This window comes from Chlorocebus sabaeus, chromosome 25 (assembly GCF_047675955.1).
Source record: "Chlorocebus sabaeus isolate Y175 chromosome 25, mChlSab1.0.hap1, whole genome shotgun sequence".
In the NCBI taxonomy this organism is placed as follows: Eukaryota; Metazoa; Chordata; class Mammalia; order Primates; family Cercopithecidae; genus Chlorocebus; species Chlorocebus sabaeus.
The window spans coordinates 48990578-49007815 of NC_132928.1; the positions used below are offsets into that span (position 1 = coordinate 48990578).

Here is a 17238-nt window from a genome sequence, read left to right on the forward strand (position 1 = left end):
GGGTTTCATCTTGAAACCATTCCCCCTGCTACCCGCCAGCCCAGTGAAAAAATTGTCTTCCACAAAACCGATTCCTGTTGCCAAAAACTTCTCCAAAGTGCTGTGTCCATTTTCACTCCCACCACTACCTCGTTCATTTCATTATCTCCATGGTATTCCACCATATAGAGGTAATACAATTTAAAGAGATATCAATTTATGAATATTTGAGTGGTTTCTAGGATTTTTCTACTATAAACAAAATGGCAATGACTATCCTCCTGGCATACATGTCTTTGCAACCATGTACAAGTATGTTTGTAGGATAAATTTCCAGAAACAAAACTGCTTAATCAATGTAATTAGGCTTAAAATTTTTACACACACTGCCAAATTATCCTCCAAAGAGATAGCAACAATGAGTACTCTTACCACTAGTGTACCAGTGCCTATTTCACGCCTTATACTCACTGTAAACGATCAAACCAGTAAGTGAAATATGGTATACTGTTATTGTACCAAATTAAGTTATATATGTTAGTAGGAACCTGCAAAAGAAACAAGTTTGAAAAAAAATCTAAATAGTCAACTTTTCATCTTCATGAAATTAAAATCTGAAATATGTGATTTTCAGAGAAATTATTAAACACTAGGTCACATCCTCTTGAAAAACCACAGCAATTATGCACATTTTTTTTAACGTGAGTGTTTGAAAAAAAGAATCGTGCTTGTACATGCATACTACAACTGTGTTTCTCTTTGACTCTCAACACTGTTGTCTCTCAAGCACCCACTGGGAGATAAAAAAGGATAGACAGCTGGCTTTAACTATATTTACCCTCCCCGCTACAACACACACAAAGATCAAACAAAGAAAGGTTCTGAGGTGAGACAACATAATGCATAACACTAAATGCATACACCGCACACATAAAAAACAAATCAGAATGTCTTACAAAAACATAGTCTGTACATACTAAAGAAAAAAACCTCAAATTGTAAAACTTTCAATTAATTCACATAAAAAGAATGGAAAAATTTATTTTTTTCTTATGTCTTTTTTTAATGATAATACCACCATGCTCATCTTGAAAATTAAACAACAAAAAAAAAATTCCACCTACAAATGACTAAGGCATTTTTTACAGAAAGAACATTCCCCACCATCTATACCTTATATTGACATAGCACTTTGCAACTACAAACATGTTTTACTTACACTTCTTATCTGATCCCTATGAGCTGGCCTCAAGCTACATTTTCACCCTTCTCATCTAATATTCCCCACTCTGGCCCATTTATCACTTCTCTCCTTCATAACTCACTCCCTCATTCTACACTCCATCCCCACCCCAGGCCAACTAAATCTCTTTGCTCATCTGTCTCCTTCTCTTGAAATGGCTTTCATTCCACCATTGTCTAGCATAAACATTATCTCTCCCATGAAGTCTTCCCTGATGCTCTCATTTAAAAGTAATCACTTGTCTCTTTGAACTGCTTAGAATATTTAACACCTCCTATCTTGCAGTATATTGCTTTAATATTTGCCTTAATCTCCCTGGCATAATACATTTCATAAGGAAAGGGATTCTCTTACTTAAGACTTGTGGGCATCAAGCATAACCTTTAGACACATAAAATTTACTTGTTGAATGAATGAATGAACTCTAAAGAACCCTGCAAATTTAAGGTGTTAAACTCATTTAACAGATGAGGGAACTGTTTCAGGGAAGTTAAATGATGTCCTTAAAACCAAAACAACTAACAGTGGAGCTGAAACTGAAACCCAGGCAGACCTCTTGTTCCTTCCACTACAGCTAGCTTGGTAACACAGATCTGAGTTTTTTAGTTGTATTATTTTCATGTATTCTACATAAGTAGACTGTATTCACTTAAGGAAATAGAACCAGATCAAAATATGATCATAAATTAGAGCAACACTACATCATAAACTCAGGGTTGACAATAACTATTAGAGTTGATTTTTAGTAACTGGTAGAAAGAACTCTAACAATACAAATGAAAACATACTGTTAATAGGTAAAATTCATATGCTCTCTAAAAGCCATTACAATGTAGGTTATCATTTCATAATATACAATTGATAGTCTTAAGCAGAATGTTTATGAGGAATAATTAGTTCAGTTTATCTCTTGAATATCTGCTATAAACCTGGACAATGTGTTGGGAACTTAAAATGCAACAATACATAGTCCCTGCAATCAAGAACAGTAAGTATGACAGTGACATAAAGCTTCCTTATTTGGGCATTATGATGATTACTAAAAGTCTGAAATGGAATATTATGGATATTCAAATAATAACATCTATTTCTAAATCATACAGGTTGATGCAAAAGTAATTGCAGTTTTTTCCATTAAAAGTAATGGCAACTTTTGCACCAACCTAATATTTCTTTGCAGACTTCACTGAACAAAATTTAGGCCTTTATTAATGATTCAGTTATTATGAGCCCAATTACATAGACCCTTAGGTATACCAAGGTTATCTGCCCTTAAAAGTCCTTGACTATAAGAAGGTTTGAGATTTGTGTCTGTTTTTCTGCTGTTTGTGCATGTGTTTTCTGAATATCATTTAATTTCATCTTTCTCTTCCTCTTCCAGCCATTCAAACTTCCCCAATACTTTTCGAGCCCCTACTATGGTCTAAGCAGTGTTCTAGGTGCTAGAGATATAGGAGAGACAAAAAAGCCCAGGCATCAAGAAAATATATATTCCAGTGGGAAAACAGATCACAAGAAATATAAATATATAATGTCAGGTAAGTATATGTACTCAGAAGAAAACTAACGTAGGCTAAAGGGACAGAATAGATTAGTTTAGGGTTGGGTGATCAGGGAACACCCTACTAAGAATATAGCATTTGAATACAGACCTATATGAAGTGATGAAATAAGCTAGATAGACATCTTGGGGAAGAGCTCTTTAGGCAACTGCAAAGTCTCTTAGATTAGAATGAGCTTGATGCATCTAAGAAATACTAGCACAAGTGTGGTTGGAAATAAAGTGAAGCTGAGTGTGGGGGAAGATGACAGAATATAATATCGGAAAGGCCCACAGAGGTGAGATCCTGTAGGGTCTTGTAGGCAATGGTAAGGAGTTCAAATTTTATTTTAAGAGTAGCCATGAATGAATTTTGAATAGGAGAGTGACATGATCTAACTTCCATTGGGGGAGGAGGGGAAAGACACTAGTGGCTATAAGGAGGCAAGAGTAGATGCAAGGAGACCCGAGTCCAGAAGGATGCTATATACTAAACAAGAAATGGCTGCTGGCCAGGCGCAGCAGATCATGCCTGTAACCCCAGCACTTTGGGAGGCTGAGGTGGGTGGATAACAAGGTCAGGAGTTCAAGACCAGTGGCCAACATAGTGAAACCCTGTCTCTACTAAAAATACAAAAAATTAGGCAGGTGTGGTGGTGTGTGCCTGTAAGCCGTTATTCAGGATGCTGAGGCAGAAGAATCACGTGAACCCAGGAGGCGGAGGTTACAGTGAGCCGAGATCGGACCATTGCATCCCAGCCCGGGCGACAGTGCGAGACTTCATGTCAAAAAAAAAAAAAAAAAAAAAAAGAAATGGCTGCTTAGACAAGAGTGGCACTGGCCAAGGTGGTGAGAAGTAAACACATTTAGAACATATTTTGAAGACAGACCAACAAGATTTGCTGATGGACTAAAGATTAAATATGAAGGAAAAGAGAAACTAAAAGATTTTGGACTGGGAAATGGATGAAAGGTGATGCCAGACAGAAGAGCATATTTGGGGGTAAAAATCAAGGGATCTTTTGTCTGTGTAAGTTTGAGGTATCTACTAGACAAATCCAACCAGCCAAGTAGACATATTTCAGAAGAGAAAACATGTATTTGGGAGGCATTAGCATATAGACGGTATTTATAGCCATAGGCTTGAATAAGATTGCCTAGATAGGAAACAAATATAGACAGAGGAGATTGAAGGATTCAGCCCAGCACTATACCCCAACATTTTGATGTCACAAAGAAAAGTATAGCTAGCAAAGGAGATTGGGAACAAACTGCCAGTAAAATTTAACAGGAAAACCAGCAGAGTATGGTTTCTCCAGAAAAAACAATCAAACAGAGTGTTTCAAGAAGTGGTGACTGATTATGTCAAATGCTACTGTGGGGTGTGTCAAATTCTTTGGGGCGATTTAGTAAGATTATGCTTCCTTTGCTGTTATATCATTTCTTGATGTTGGGAGTACAGCTGCTCCTAGGAATCCTTCCTACCTCTTTCTAATTGTTTTTACTTCTATAATAGGAAATTATACAACCAAGCTTCTTAACACTATAAGCAAAGTAATTTTAAATAGATTTTGAAAACGATGTGAGAGGGTCTCCAATGAGCAAAGTGAAAGAGCTTTGTGAATGAATTTGGTAACATTATTTATCCTCATCTATGATCAAGACAGCCAAGGTTTTTGATAAACTCTAAAAAATTATATGGAAGTTACATACAGAAACTAGAAAATGATGAAGAAAAAGAGGTCATAAACAAGCAATGTTTTAGAGAATAACCATCCTCATAAGGGGAAAAACTCCAACAAAACAAACAGCTAAAAAAACCCCACACATTTATAAGGACAAGAAACTTAGCCCTGATAGATTTATCTTTCAGTAGCTTTGGTAGTTGCATGCATAATTCCTTACAGAGGGGCAGAATATGACACAGGCATATTGGTAAGAATAAATTAATTCAAAATTTAAACTACTTACCGGCAAGCACAAGGGTAATATTCAGTACAATGAATATTCCACAAAATAGGCCAACTCTAAAAGTAGTCCATGCTGGTGCAGGCTGTGGACAGAAAAATAGCATTTTGAGTATAGGACAAAACACTGACTGTATTTACTAATATGCTGTAATAAAATAGTAGAGTGAGTCTCAACATTCTACTATGAAAATAATATTTTATGTTCTAAATTTTTATAAATTGGAACAAGAGAATCAACCTTCATCATACTATAATACTATTCAAGTTGCCAATTAATTGAGGTTTTTTTTTTATAGAAATCTGTGTCATGAAATAAGCAAGATTACAATCTTAGGCTTAAATTATAGTATGTGGATTCTACATTCGAGGAATCAACCAACTGTGGATTGAAAATATTCAGGAACAAAAACCAGTAAAAAATAACAAAACAACAAGAAAAAGTAATACAAATAAAAACACTGAGTATTAACAACTATTTACACAGCATTTACACTATATTAGGTCTTATAAGTAACCCAGAGATCATTTAAAGTATGTAGGAGGATGTGTACAGGTTATATGCAATACTATGCCATTTTATAAGGGACTTGAGCATCCATGGATTTTGGTATCCATAGGATATCAAATAATAATAAAGTGAACCTATAACTATTATCCATATTTAGGAGCTGAACATTTCCATTAACTTTGAAGTCCCTATTCCTCCCTGATCCCAAAACCTTCCCTCCTCACCAGAGATAACCATTTCTATGTTTTCTTTAGCTTACCACATCTATAGGCATTCTTAAACACCCTAATTTTTTGAAACCAATTTTAAAATGTTTATTCAAAAACAACTGACATAAATAAATTACACACACTTAAAGTATAGAATTTGTGTCTTTGCTCCCTGGATGCTTTTAAGATTCTTCTCTTTATTTACAAGCAGTTTGACAACAATATGCTTAGGATTTTTAAAAACTGCTTTACTGCCTAAATTGATATACAATAAACTGTATATATTTAAAGTGTATGTTTTGATAAGTTTTGATACTGTATAAATATCTACAAAACCATCAGCATAATCAAGACAAAGAACATATCCATGACTCCCAAGAATTTCCCATGTGCCTTTGTAATCCTTTCCTCCCAGCCTACCCTACCTCACTCTATCCACAAGCAACCGCTGATCTGCTTTCTGTCACTATTTATTAGTTGGCAGTTTTCCTGGAGTCTTAGGTTAATGATATCATATAGTAGGCACTTTTTTTTTATGCTTTCTTTCTCTCCATATAATTAATCTGAGGTTTATCCACGTTGTTACATTTATCAATAGATTGTTGCTTTTTATTGCTGAGTAGTATTTCATTGTATGGACATACCACAAATTGTTTATCCATTCACCTACTGATAGACATTTAGGTTGTTTAGATGCTATGAACATTTGTGTTGAAGTCTTTATATGAACATGTATTTGCATTTGTCTTGGGTAAATACCTAGGAGTGTAACAGTTAGATCATATGGTAGATGTACTTTTAAGAAACTTCCAAACTGTTTTCAAATGTGTTTATTCATTATACATTTTATATTCAACACAGCGTATTAGAAAAGAGAGTTCCTACTCCTCCATCATTTAGTATGATTAGTCGTTTTTAGTCATCTAACAGAGAATGTATTATCTTACTGTGATTTTAACTGGTATTTCCATAATGCCTAATGATACTGAGCATTTCGTCACATGCTAATTTGCCACCTGTACATCTGTGAAGAACTGTTCAGGTCTTTTGCCCATTTTGCCCATTTTATTGTTTTCCTTCTATTGAGTACGGGAGTTCCTTACATATTCTAAATATCAGTCCTTTAACAGATATGTTTTATAAATATTTTCTGCTAGTCTCTTGCTTTGCTTTTCATTCTCTTATGTGTCTTTTGGAGAGCATACATTTTTAACTTTGATGAGGTGCTTTTGGTGTCACTTCTAAGAAATCTTTGCATAACTCAAAGTCATTAGGACTTTCTTCCATATTTTCTTCTAGAAATTTTCAGTTTTCAGTTTTCATTTAGATCTATGGTACATTTAGAACTGTATGGTGCGAAGAATGGATGAAAGTTCATTTTTTTTTTCGTATATGGAATTCAACTGTTTCAGTATCATTAGTTGAAAATGCTATCTTTCTCCACTAATCTGCTTTATATCTGTATTAAATATCTGTTGTCTGTAATATGCTATTCTATTTTTGGACACTCTGTTCTGGTCCATTGATCTATTTGCCTACCATGACATTACTACCACACTCTCTTGATTACTGTAGCTTTAATAAGCTTTCATAAGATAATGTTAATCCTTCAATTTATGTTCCAAAGTTGCTTTGGCTATTCTAGGTCCTCTGCCTTTCCATATACTTTTTTTTTTTTTTGAGACAGAGTCTTGCTCTGTCACTCAGTGTAATCTCAGCTCACTGCAACCTCCACCTCCTGGGTTCAAGTGATTCTTGTACTTCAGTCTCTCAAGTAGCTGGGATTACAGGCATGTGCCACCAAGCCCAGCTAATTTTTGTATTTTAGTCGAGATGGGGTTTCATCATGTTGGCCAGGCTAGTATTGAACTCCTGGCCTCAAGTGATCCACCTGCCTCAGCTTCCCAAAGTTCTGAGATTACAGGCATGAGCCATCGTGCCTGGCTTCCAAATAAAATTTTAAATCTGTTTACCAATTTTACAAAAAAAAAAGTGTTCTGAGATTTCTGAGCTGGACAGTATTATATCTATAGATCACCTGAGGAAGAAATAATGTATCTGTAAAATACTGGGTTTGTGCAAGATACCCATGAACACAGGATCTCTCTCATTCAAGTCTTTAATTTTGCTCAGCAGTGTTTTGTTGTTTTCAATGTAAAGGCCTTACACATCTTTTGTCAGAATTATTACTAAGCATTGTATATTTTGATCATATTATAAATAACATTGCTTTAACATTTTTTGATTTCCATTCAAAAATGTTTCAAAACATTTTTTATTGTTCTTGCAAGTATCTAGACAAATGATTTTACATATTGGTCTTATATTTGGTGACCTTGCTAAACTCATTTATTAGTTCTAGTAGCTATTCTATAGATTCACTAGATTTTCTACATAGATCATCACGTCGCTGGCAAAACCCCACTGGTTTTACTTCTTCCTTTCTACCCTGAATGACTTTCATTTCTTTTTCTTCCCTTACCATACTGGCTGTAATCTCCAGCACGATGTTGAATACAGGTGTTAAAAGTGAATACCCTTTTTTGGGCCACGTCTTAGGGAAAAAGCATGCAGTGTTCATCATTGAGTATGATAATAACTGTAGAGGTTTTATTTTTTTTTAATAGATGCCTTTCATTAGGTTATGGAAGCTCTTTCTGTTATTGATTTCTATTCCACTATTGCCTGAAAATATACTTTGTATGACTTAAATCCTTCTATATTTATTGAGACTTGTTTTATGACACAGAAGATATCACTTAATAAATGCTTTCTTTTTTTATAACTACTGTGTAGATATCATTTAATAAATGCTCTTGTGGAGTAACTGCTGCATTTTGGATGAAGCTATATAGCAATCTAGCACATCTGAACCCACCAGACCATTTTTTTTTAGTCACATCTTAATCATTTGATGATACCAATAAGTTAACATGTCAGTAAGAATAAACAAGAGAAAAGTACAGTATGAGAAGAGAAATGTGGAAGACATTATAATTCAGAATGAAGTAAAATATAGCATATAATATTTTAAAAACTAAAATAAGAAAAGTAGCAACTACTTACAAACTTTGGCTGAAAATTTTTTTAAGGTAATGGGGCCAGCTAAATATCATGCTGATTATTAATAGGTGAAACCAAACAAACTGCGGGAACCAAATGCTAACCTGAGCAGCTCCCAAAGGGGGCACACGTAAACGCTTCATAGCCTTTTGTCTGTCACCATCTTCAAGTTCATTGGTCACTACAGCCTAGAAAGACAAAGTATTACATTTTGGTTACGTTATACTAAACTTGAGTGATGCACAAATAATTCTGCACCATTTATATATATGATATTCTGACAACTTTTTGGTGAATGTATACTGATAAAAGAAAATGAAAAACAAATCACAAGGCATATATATTCAAAGCTAGCAACTAGTTACAAAACAACAGAAATAAGGAATTGCTTCCCTAAAAATAAAGCATGTAACTGAAAATATGTGGTAAATAAACGAGATTATTATACCTCAGTTTCAGAGATAAGCTGGTTGATTTTCTTGCAAGTATAAAATGGGGCCACTTCTACATGAGCCACTCGCCAATCTGCTCCACGAGATGTTTCCAGGATCTTGTCATGCTTTTTAAGGATTTTTCGAAACCCTGTAAAATTCAGATTCTACAGAAAGAAATGAGAAACACAACTATAATTTCTACTACCATCAAAAAAGATGAAAAAGAATAAGCACTAAGCACTGACAGAGCTGGCTGGACAAAGATTGAGTACTCAAGGAAATGGCAAAGCTTTCATAAAAGCATCTACTACTAAAAGGATGACTCTTCTTTTTTATTTCTTTTATTTATTTCAAGGTAGTATGCTATTAGTAACACAAAGAAACCCTGAACTATGAACACTATTATTTCTCTTCCAAGTAAATTAATGAAAGTCCTAAGCTCAAAATGTTTTTATTTCCTGTTTTCTGTGTATATTTATTTTCAAAATAGCTAATTTCTATTATTTTGCTGCTTTGGTCAAAAGAATTATCTTCAGAAAATGTTTTGCATTTGCCATGCATGGAACACATTTATTTAGTTCTTTGTTTTCTGAAGGACTGGTACAGGAGTACGCATCTCTCCCTGCCATGCAGTCACGCATGTTCCAGTAAGGAAAACGGAAGATCACCCAGTGCTCTTCACTTTCATGTTCCTTCCACCCATTCTCAGTTTGCATATGGGAGTGCTAAGAAGAGTAAATAGAAACAAAGCAGTGATCATACGTACAGGGTTCAGTTTATAATGGGTAGAAGTCCCTACTTTTCCCCAATTTCTACAATAACAAAATACTATACTTTCAACATCTCAAATTCTGCTGTTCTTTGCCCAGCATGCAAGAAAGCTGAAAACTCAAATTGCAAGGTTAGATCTTCAAACCAGAGGTCTCCCAAATTTGCTGATTACATGTTCCTAACAGTAAAATATTGTGCACTCACTCCAAAATAGGCTTTCCTTACTTATTTGTTTACATATTTTTCCCTCATGCTTTAATGTATGATCTTAAAATCTGTGTGGGGTGCATACATATATCATGACTTAGAGATAGCTTTTAATCAATCTTCCTTTCTCCTTCATTCTCAAAATAAATGTATTCTTACAGAATAGACGACCCCCAAAGAATAGAAGATAAAGCAGAACTTTCATAATTAACTATTACTTTTGTTTTCCCAAGGAGCATTTTATAATGACCCCAAACAAAAGTTGCTAGGAAAGTTAATACAATGAAATTTAACAAAGATTTTTCCATGTAACACACAAACATAATTTATGAACTATGATATGGTAACGTTGTTATACCATTATAGGAAAGAGGAAATACATTGTTTGTTTTTTAAATTATAAAGCAATGAACAAATCTCAAAGCAAAGGAATTTATCACTATATAAACATATGTAATTATTTTTCTACGAAATTGTTTTCTTACTAGGTTTGTCTTCAAATGATAAAATATTAAATCACTAAAGAACAAAGTAGAATTATAGAAGAAAATGATAAAAATAAGCACATGCATTAGCAATTTAAGGTTACTGCAGATATGGGACTTGAATTACTTTTCATTTTAAAATTCTAACACTCCAGGTAATACTTTTGTTACATAATCTTTAGTTTTAACATGGTATACCATCCTGTGATGATCCTAACCACTCACTATAAGTAATAATCACAAGAATAAAACGAAAAAAAAAAAATAGCGCATAAGGTCTCTTTAAAGATCAGGGAGATGCTTTTCTCAATAACTTTAAAAAATATGATTTTATTGCAGCCTATGGACAGGAAGATTGGAAGGATTCTTTCAGCTGCAAGTTGAAAAGTCAGGGTCTTTGTTTTATTAGTGTCAGCTTCAGAAAAATTAACTATCTGATAGCTTTTGTAGAAATTTTGCTATTGGTTAGGAGGACTATAAAAGCCCGTACGGGCCAGGAGTATTGGCTCATGCCAGTAATCCCAAAGCTTGGGAGGCCAAGGCAAGCAGATCACTTTAGGTCAGGAGTTCAAGACCAGCCCGGTCAACATGGTGAAACCCCATCTCTACTAAAAATACAAAAATTAGCCGGGGACGGTGGCGTGCATCTGTAATCCCAGCTACTCAGGAGGCTGAGGTAGGAGAACTACTTGAACCCAGGAGGCAGAGGTTGCACTGAGCCGAGATCATGCCATTGTACTCCAGCCTGAGTGACACAGTAAGACTCTGTTTCAAAAAAGAAAAAAAAAAAAAAAAAGCCCTTACATAGCCAACAGTGGCTGTGACTGGAGAGACATATTATTTCTATTCATGACTATCAGAGCTGCCTCTAAAAACAGGAAGCAAATTGTTAGTCCCTGAGTTGTGGGCTACCCCTAAATATTATACAAAAGTTTTTAGAATATGAATCCTCAAACATAGAAGTCTTGTTAACACAGTTTTATCGCCTCTGACACATGGCTTTTAGTCAGTAGGAACCCCAAGAATAATAACATGTTAAGGATTTTCCTTTTTGGAACTGACCCACTAGTAATACTTTAGGGTATTTCCATTTATTGAAATTTCTCATTTACTTGAAAGTGCCATTTTCTAGGGTAAGAATCTAAGTACCTGATAGTTCTGCAGCAGGATGAGACTGAGGTAGAACTCGCTGAAGGCCAGTTTAAGGTCTTTAATGTTTCTATGTTGGACACGTTCCTCATGGGACAAGTGGAAGACTGGCTTTCTGCGTTGTCGCAGCGTAGTTACACCAGTGCTTTCTTTCTGCGCATCCAGCGATGACTGAAGCTCGTTCTGAAGTGTAGCAAACCTGCGCTGAGCCTCTGCGAGCTTCTCTATAAGAAATAAAACAGAATTGTCAAATCAGTAAGATAAAAAAGTTCCTACTGACTTCTGAATTTTTAATAATAATTCCCATTTGTTCCCCTAGAATTTCTAGGAAAAAAAAACTGCTACTTGTAATATTTAGAACTCGATAGGAAAAAATATTTTTGTGTAACACACTCCTTTCATTTTACCCCCTACAAAACCTCATGTACCTTTCTTTTTACAAAATGAATAAATAAAATGTAAAGAGCCACTAAGAGTGAAAATGCAGCCTCTCCGGTATTTGGAAGAAAGCTGGCAGTTCTCGAAAGGTTAAACATATGATTCAGCAATTCCATTCCTAGGCATATACCTAAGAGAGGTGAAAACATATGTTCACAAGAAAACTTGCATACACACACTAACTTGCATTTATAATAGCCAGAAAGTGGAAACAATCCAAATGTCCATCAACTGAGGAACAAATAAACAAAATGTGGTGTGCATGCATGTGTGTGCATATAAACACACAATAGAATCAGCCATTAAAAAAGAATGAAGTGCTAATTCACGCTATGACATAGATGAGCCTTGAAGACATTAAGTGAAAGAAATCAGACACAAAATACCCAATACCGTATGATTCCATTAATATGAAATGTCCAGAATCACGAAATCCACACAGATAGAAGATTAATGCTTGCCATGGGCTAAGCGGAAGGCGAATGGGAAGTGATTGCTAATGGGTACAAGATATGTCTTTAGGATGATGAAAATGTTCCAGAATTGGTAGTGATGGGTGTACAACCTTGTGAATATACGAAAAACCATGGAATTACAAACTTTAAGGAGGCAAATTTTATGGTATAGAAATATCTCAATTTTAAAAAGCCATTAAGAAATGTTTCTGGCTATACAGTTCAGGTCAGAAACAGGATTCGAATTTGGGCTTTAGATTTTTAATCTCCTGTATTTCCCACTATCCTTCATTACTTTTCTAAGACAGGTATTATAAGAGATTAAGACTTGCAAGCTATGTGTTTAAAATATTAGGTATATCTGAATATATGTGTTTGTGTTACACATACATTTAAAAATAGTACTCTATAATTTTTCTTCCAAGGTCACAATTTAGTTCACTGGAACTAGGAAGATTTGGGTTCAAATTCTTGCCTCATTAACTAGCTGTATGATTTTACTGAGTTTTCTTTTTTTATAACTCTTCTACAACTTTCATATGAAATGGAAATACCAACTCCCTCATAAAGTGGTTGTAAAGATTAAATGAAGCATAGAAATGCCAAGGGACCGGAAGGGTGCGATGGCTCATGCCTGTAATCCCAGCACTTGGGGAGGCTGAGGCAGGCGGATCACCTGAGGTCACGATTTCGAGACCAGCCTGGTCAACATAGTGAAATCCCGTCTCTACTAAAAATACAAAATTAGCCAGGTGTGGCGGCGCACTCCTGTAATCCCAGCTACTTGGTAGGCTGAGGCAGGAGAATTGCTTGAATTCGCGAGGCGGAGGCTGCAGTGAGCGGAGGTTACAGTGAGCCGAGATTGTGGCCCTGCACTCCAGCCTGGGTGACAGAGCAAGACACCATCTCAAAAGAAAAAAAAAAAGAAATGCCAAGGGACATAGCACTCAATAAATAATGATAAAAATTATATAATAATAACAAAGAATTATTTACAACTTATTCTTTATCAAAGTTCTCCCATTCCTTGCTTTATCTACTGCTATACTGTCTTGCTGTTGTCTTTAACTAACCTTTAGTATTTTTGTCCTGTCTGGCACTGCTTCATGATTCACTCTTTCTCCTCCTAGAGAATTTCCTTCTATAGGATGTTTCCAAGATTCATCTCTATTCTTAATCCTTTACATGACCTTCATTTTCTTAACTTTTATAATCTATTTATAACTTCTTGTATTTCCTATGATCTAAGATTGCATTCAAAACCAAAATCATGTTTCCATTCCTCTTTACAAATAAATTTCATCCATCTATGTGGGTCAACCCATCTGGGACCTGCTTTTAGCTCCTAGGGACCACTCTTACGCCTCTCCAACACCAATCACATCCTCCTGAGGGGGCCCAGAAAATAATCCCTTCATTAAGGCATCCAGAATTACGTTAGTGAGAAGAGCACCTGCATCCTTAAAAAGTTCTACGTTTACTCTCCATTGAAGGCCAGGAATGGCCATGAGAGATGTATCCACTGAGATGGGTTCCCTAATTGCAATGCACACTCAATGATCCTTGGAACAGAAGGGCCAGAGGGCAGCACTTAACTGTCAAAACAAAGTGGATACATTTACCATAAAAGGCAAGAGGACAGATGTTTTTGCCCGCTGAGATTTCGGCTGTGGTTAATTGGTCATGGTTATCCCCAGGAAAGACAGAAATGGGCAACCTACTAGAATATTGCTTGACTGATGTAACAGAAAAAAACTCCAGGTCTGGTGGCCAAATACTTGATATTAGTCACTACAAGAGAGAGTCACTACCTCTCACTAGCTCCAGACCTATGCTAGTTCAAAAACCCAGAGACCCCTGACTGAAGTGGAAGCTGGCCTTGCTTTCGGGTTGTTCCTGCAGCACTGTCACAAGTATATACTGTAGATCTTCCTCTAATCCTTCCTCAGAGGGCCTCGTGTCTTTTTACTAGAGTGACTGTGCACTGGGGAAAGGGAAATATCCAGACTTTGCAAAGATTACTATTCACTGGCTTTTGTATATTAGCTTTGTATTGTTGTATAACAAATTATCACACACATAGTGTCTTAAAGAAACTCCATTTATTAGCTCACAGTTTTGTAGGTTAGAAGTCCAAGGATGATGTGGCTAGGTTCTCTGTCAGGCTCTCCTAAGGCTAAATGCAAGGTGTTAGCTAGGCTGCTTTCTCAAGCTCACATTCAAGCTCACTTGGTTGTGGCAGAATTCAGTTCTCTGTAGTTTTAAGAGTGAGGTTCCCATTTCCTTGCTGTCTCTCATCTGTGGTCTGCTTTTAGCTCCTCGAGACTACTCTTAACTCTATCTTCAAAGTCAACCATTGAGAAACTTGCTCATTTCAAGTCCCTCTCATACTTTGAATCTTTTTCCCTAGGAGTGTTTTCCTTAGGAGTGGCAAACTTCTGGAGACTCCAGCCATCACTGTGGTTTAGCAATCAAACTATACACTTATGATATTCAGGTGACAGATGAAATGTCAGCCCAGATTAGACTCACAGAAGACCCAGTTGGTCCACAGATTCATCCTATGATTCCTTTTTCAGTTCCAAGATGTATAATTAGAATAGAACTACTAGGCTCCTGGTAGACTCTCCAGTGATTCTGACCCACAGGTAAGAAACATGATGAAAGGAAGGGCTGTGACAGTTCCTGGAACTTTTCCTATCAAGATAGAACTGCAGAAATTAGTACAACAATCACAGACTTTAAAGACAAAGGGATAGGATATCTACCACATCCTCTCTCAACTCATTTGTTTACACGGAAGTTTGATGAATCTTGGCAAATAACTGGATGGGTGTAAACCAGGTGGTCTCTGTGATGGCAGTTGCTATTCTGGATATGGTATTTTCACTGAGGAAAATCAATACAACCTCTAGCACCTGGCATGCAGCTACACATCTGATAATGCAGCTACTCACCAGGCAGCAGAGACTAGCACTGAACCCCAGACATGTTACCATTATTCCTTGGGACTGGCCAGCTACCTACTGGCAGGTTGATTGTGTTGGATGTCTTCTATTGGGCAGGGGACAGAGATTTGTCCTCCCTGGAATAAAAGCATTCTTGATATGGATGTACCTTCCCTACCTATAATGATTCTCTAGCACCACCATCTCCTGAAATGCTTTATTCACTATCATGGTATTATATACAGCCTTGCTTCTGATCAAGGAACTCATTTCACAGCAACAATAGTAAAAGCAATGGGCTCATAGCCATGGAATAAAATAGTCTTTTATTGTATACCCAGAAATAGATGGCCTAATAGAAAAGCTAATCAACGGCCTAACAGAAAAGTTGGGAGACAAGACTCTGAAAGGATGGGGTTCTGTCTTACAGGATACAATAACGAGGCCATATGTCTCTACCATAACCAAAATATCCAGTCTAGGAATCAAGGGGTAGAAGAAGGAGTGGCTCCTCTCAATACTGTAATAATCCACTCACATAATTTTTGCTTCCCAATCTACGACTTAAAAACTCTGACTGTCGGTTAGTTCTCAAGGGGAAAATGCTTCCATCAGAGGAATACAACAATGGTTCCACTGAATTGGAAGATGCAACTGCCACCTGGCCATTTTGGGTTCTTTGTGCTATGAAACAATAGACAAAGAAGGGGTTTACTAGCTAAAAGTGACTGATCCTGATTACCAAGGGAAAGGTGAATTGCTGAAACATAATAGGAGCAACAAGGTATGGAACCCAGGAGACTTTGGAACACCTTCGATTACTTCCATGATCAATAATATATGTTAATGGAAAACTACAACAGGCCGGGCATGGTGGCTCACGCCTGTAATCCTGACACTCTGGAAGACTGAGGCAGGTGGACCACTTGAGGCCAGGAGTTCGAGACCAGCCTGACCAACATGGTAAAATCCTGTCTCTACAAAGATTACAAAAATTAGCCGGGTGTGGTGGTGCACGACTGTGATCCCAGGTGCTCAGAAGGCTGAGGCGTGAGAATCACTTGAACCCAGGAGGTGGAGGGTGCAGTGAGCTGAGATTGTGGCACCACACACTCCAGCCTGGGTGACAGAGTGAGACTATGTCTCAAAAACAAAAAAAAACCTACAGTAATTAATAAAAGAACTATTGAGATTCAGATCCTTTACGAATTAAAGTCTAGGTCATGTCACCCAATAACCAGTTGGGGCTCTGGCTGAGGGCAAAGGAAATATGGAATGGGTCATGGGAAAATAAAGATACCAATTATAACCCCTTGATCTTTTTACTTTGTCTCTTACATCTCTCATATTTTCTTCTCTTTATCAATTTGTGTTGCATTCTGAGTAAATTTTCAGCTCTATCTTCCGGTTTATAAATTGTCCCTTTAACTCTACCTAATCTACAGTTTAATTGATCTATTAAGGTACTAATTACCGTGATTATATTTTCATTTGTAGAAGATCTAATTGGTCGATTAAAAAATATGCCTAGTCAATTTTAATGATTTCTTCTTTGTTTATGGTTTTTGTGCTCTCCTTTATGTTTTTAATCATATTAGATACATATTTTTATTATTTTCCTGATAATTTTGTATATTTTATGTGTCACTTTAGTGTTTCGAAGAGATTGTTAGGATTTCTTTCTAGTCTTCCATATTGTAAAAAACAGAACAATTCACATATTTTAAAATCTCTTACTGAAGTCAACAGAAAATGAATCTCAGGGCTTCTTTTACACATGTTAAGCATTTCTATTGTAAATATGTTTGTCTTATCATCCTTAAGATCAAAAACAGTATA

The 17238-nt window shown here is 36.2% G+C and overlaps 1 protein-coding gene across 1 annotated transcript in view; it reads right to left on the bottom strand.

Moving 5' to 3' along the window:
* XPR1 (xenotropic and polytropic retrovirus receptor 1) overlaps positions 1–17238 on the bottom strand; it is a 259285-nt gene that overhangs the window by 68326 nt on the left and 173721 nt on the right. The window contains exons 4-7 of the mRNA XM_007989307.3: positions 11559–11782; positions 8961–9110; positions 8617–8700; positions 4734–4815 (exon numbers count right to left, since the gene is read on the bottom strand). Of these exons, the coding sequence (XP_007987498.2) occupies positions 4734–4815; positions 8617–8700; positions 8961–9110; positions 11559–11782 (540 nt within the window). The remainder of the gene's footprint in view (positions 1–4733; positions 4816–8616; positions 8701–8960; positions 9111–11558; positions 11783–17238) is intronic.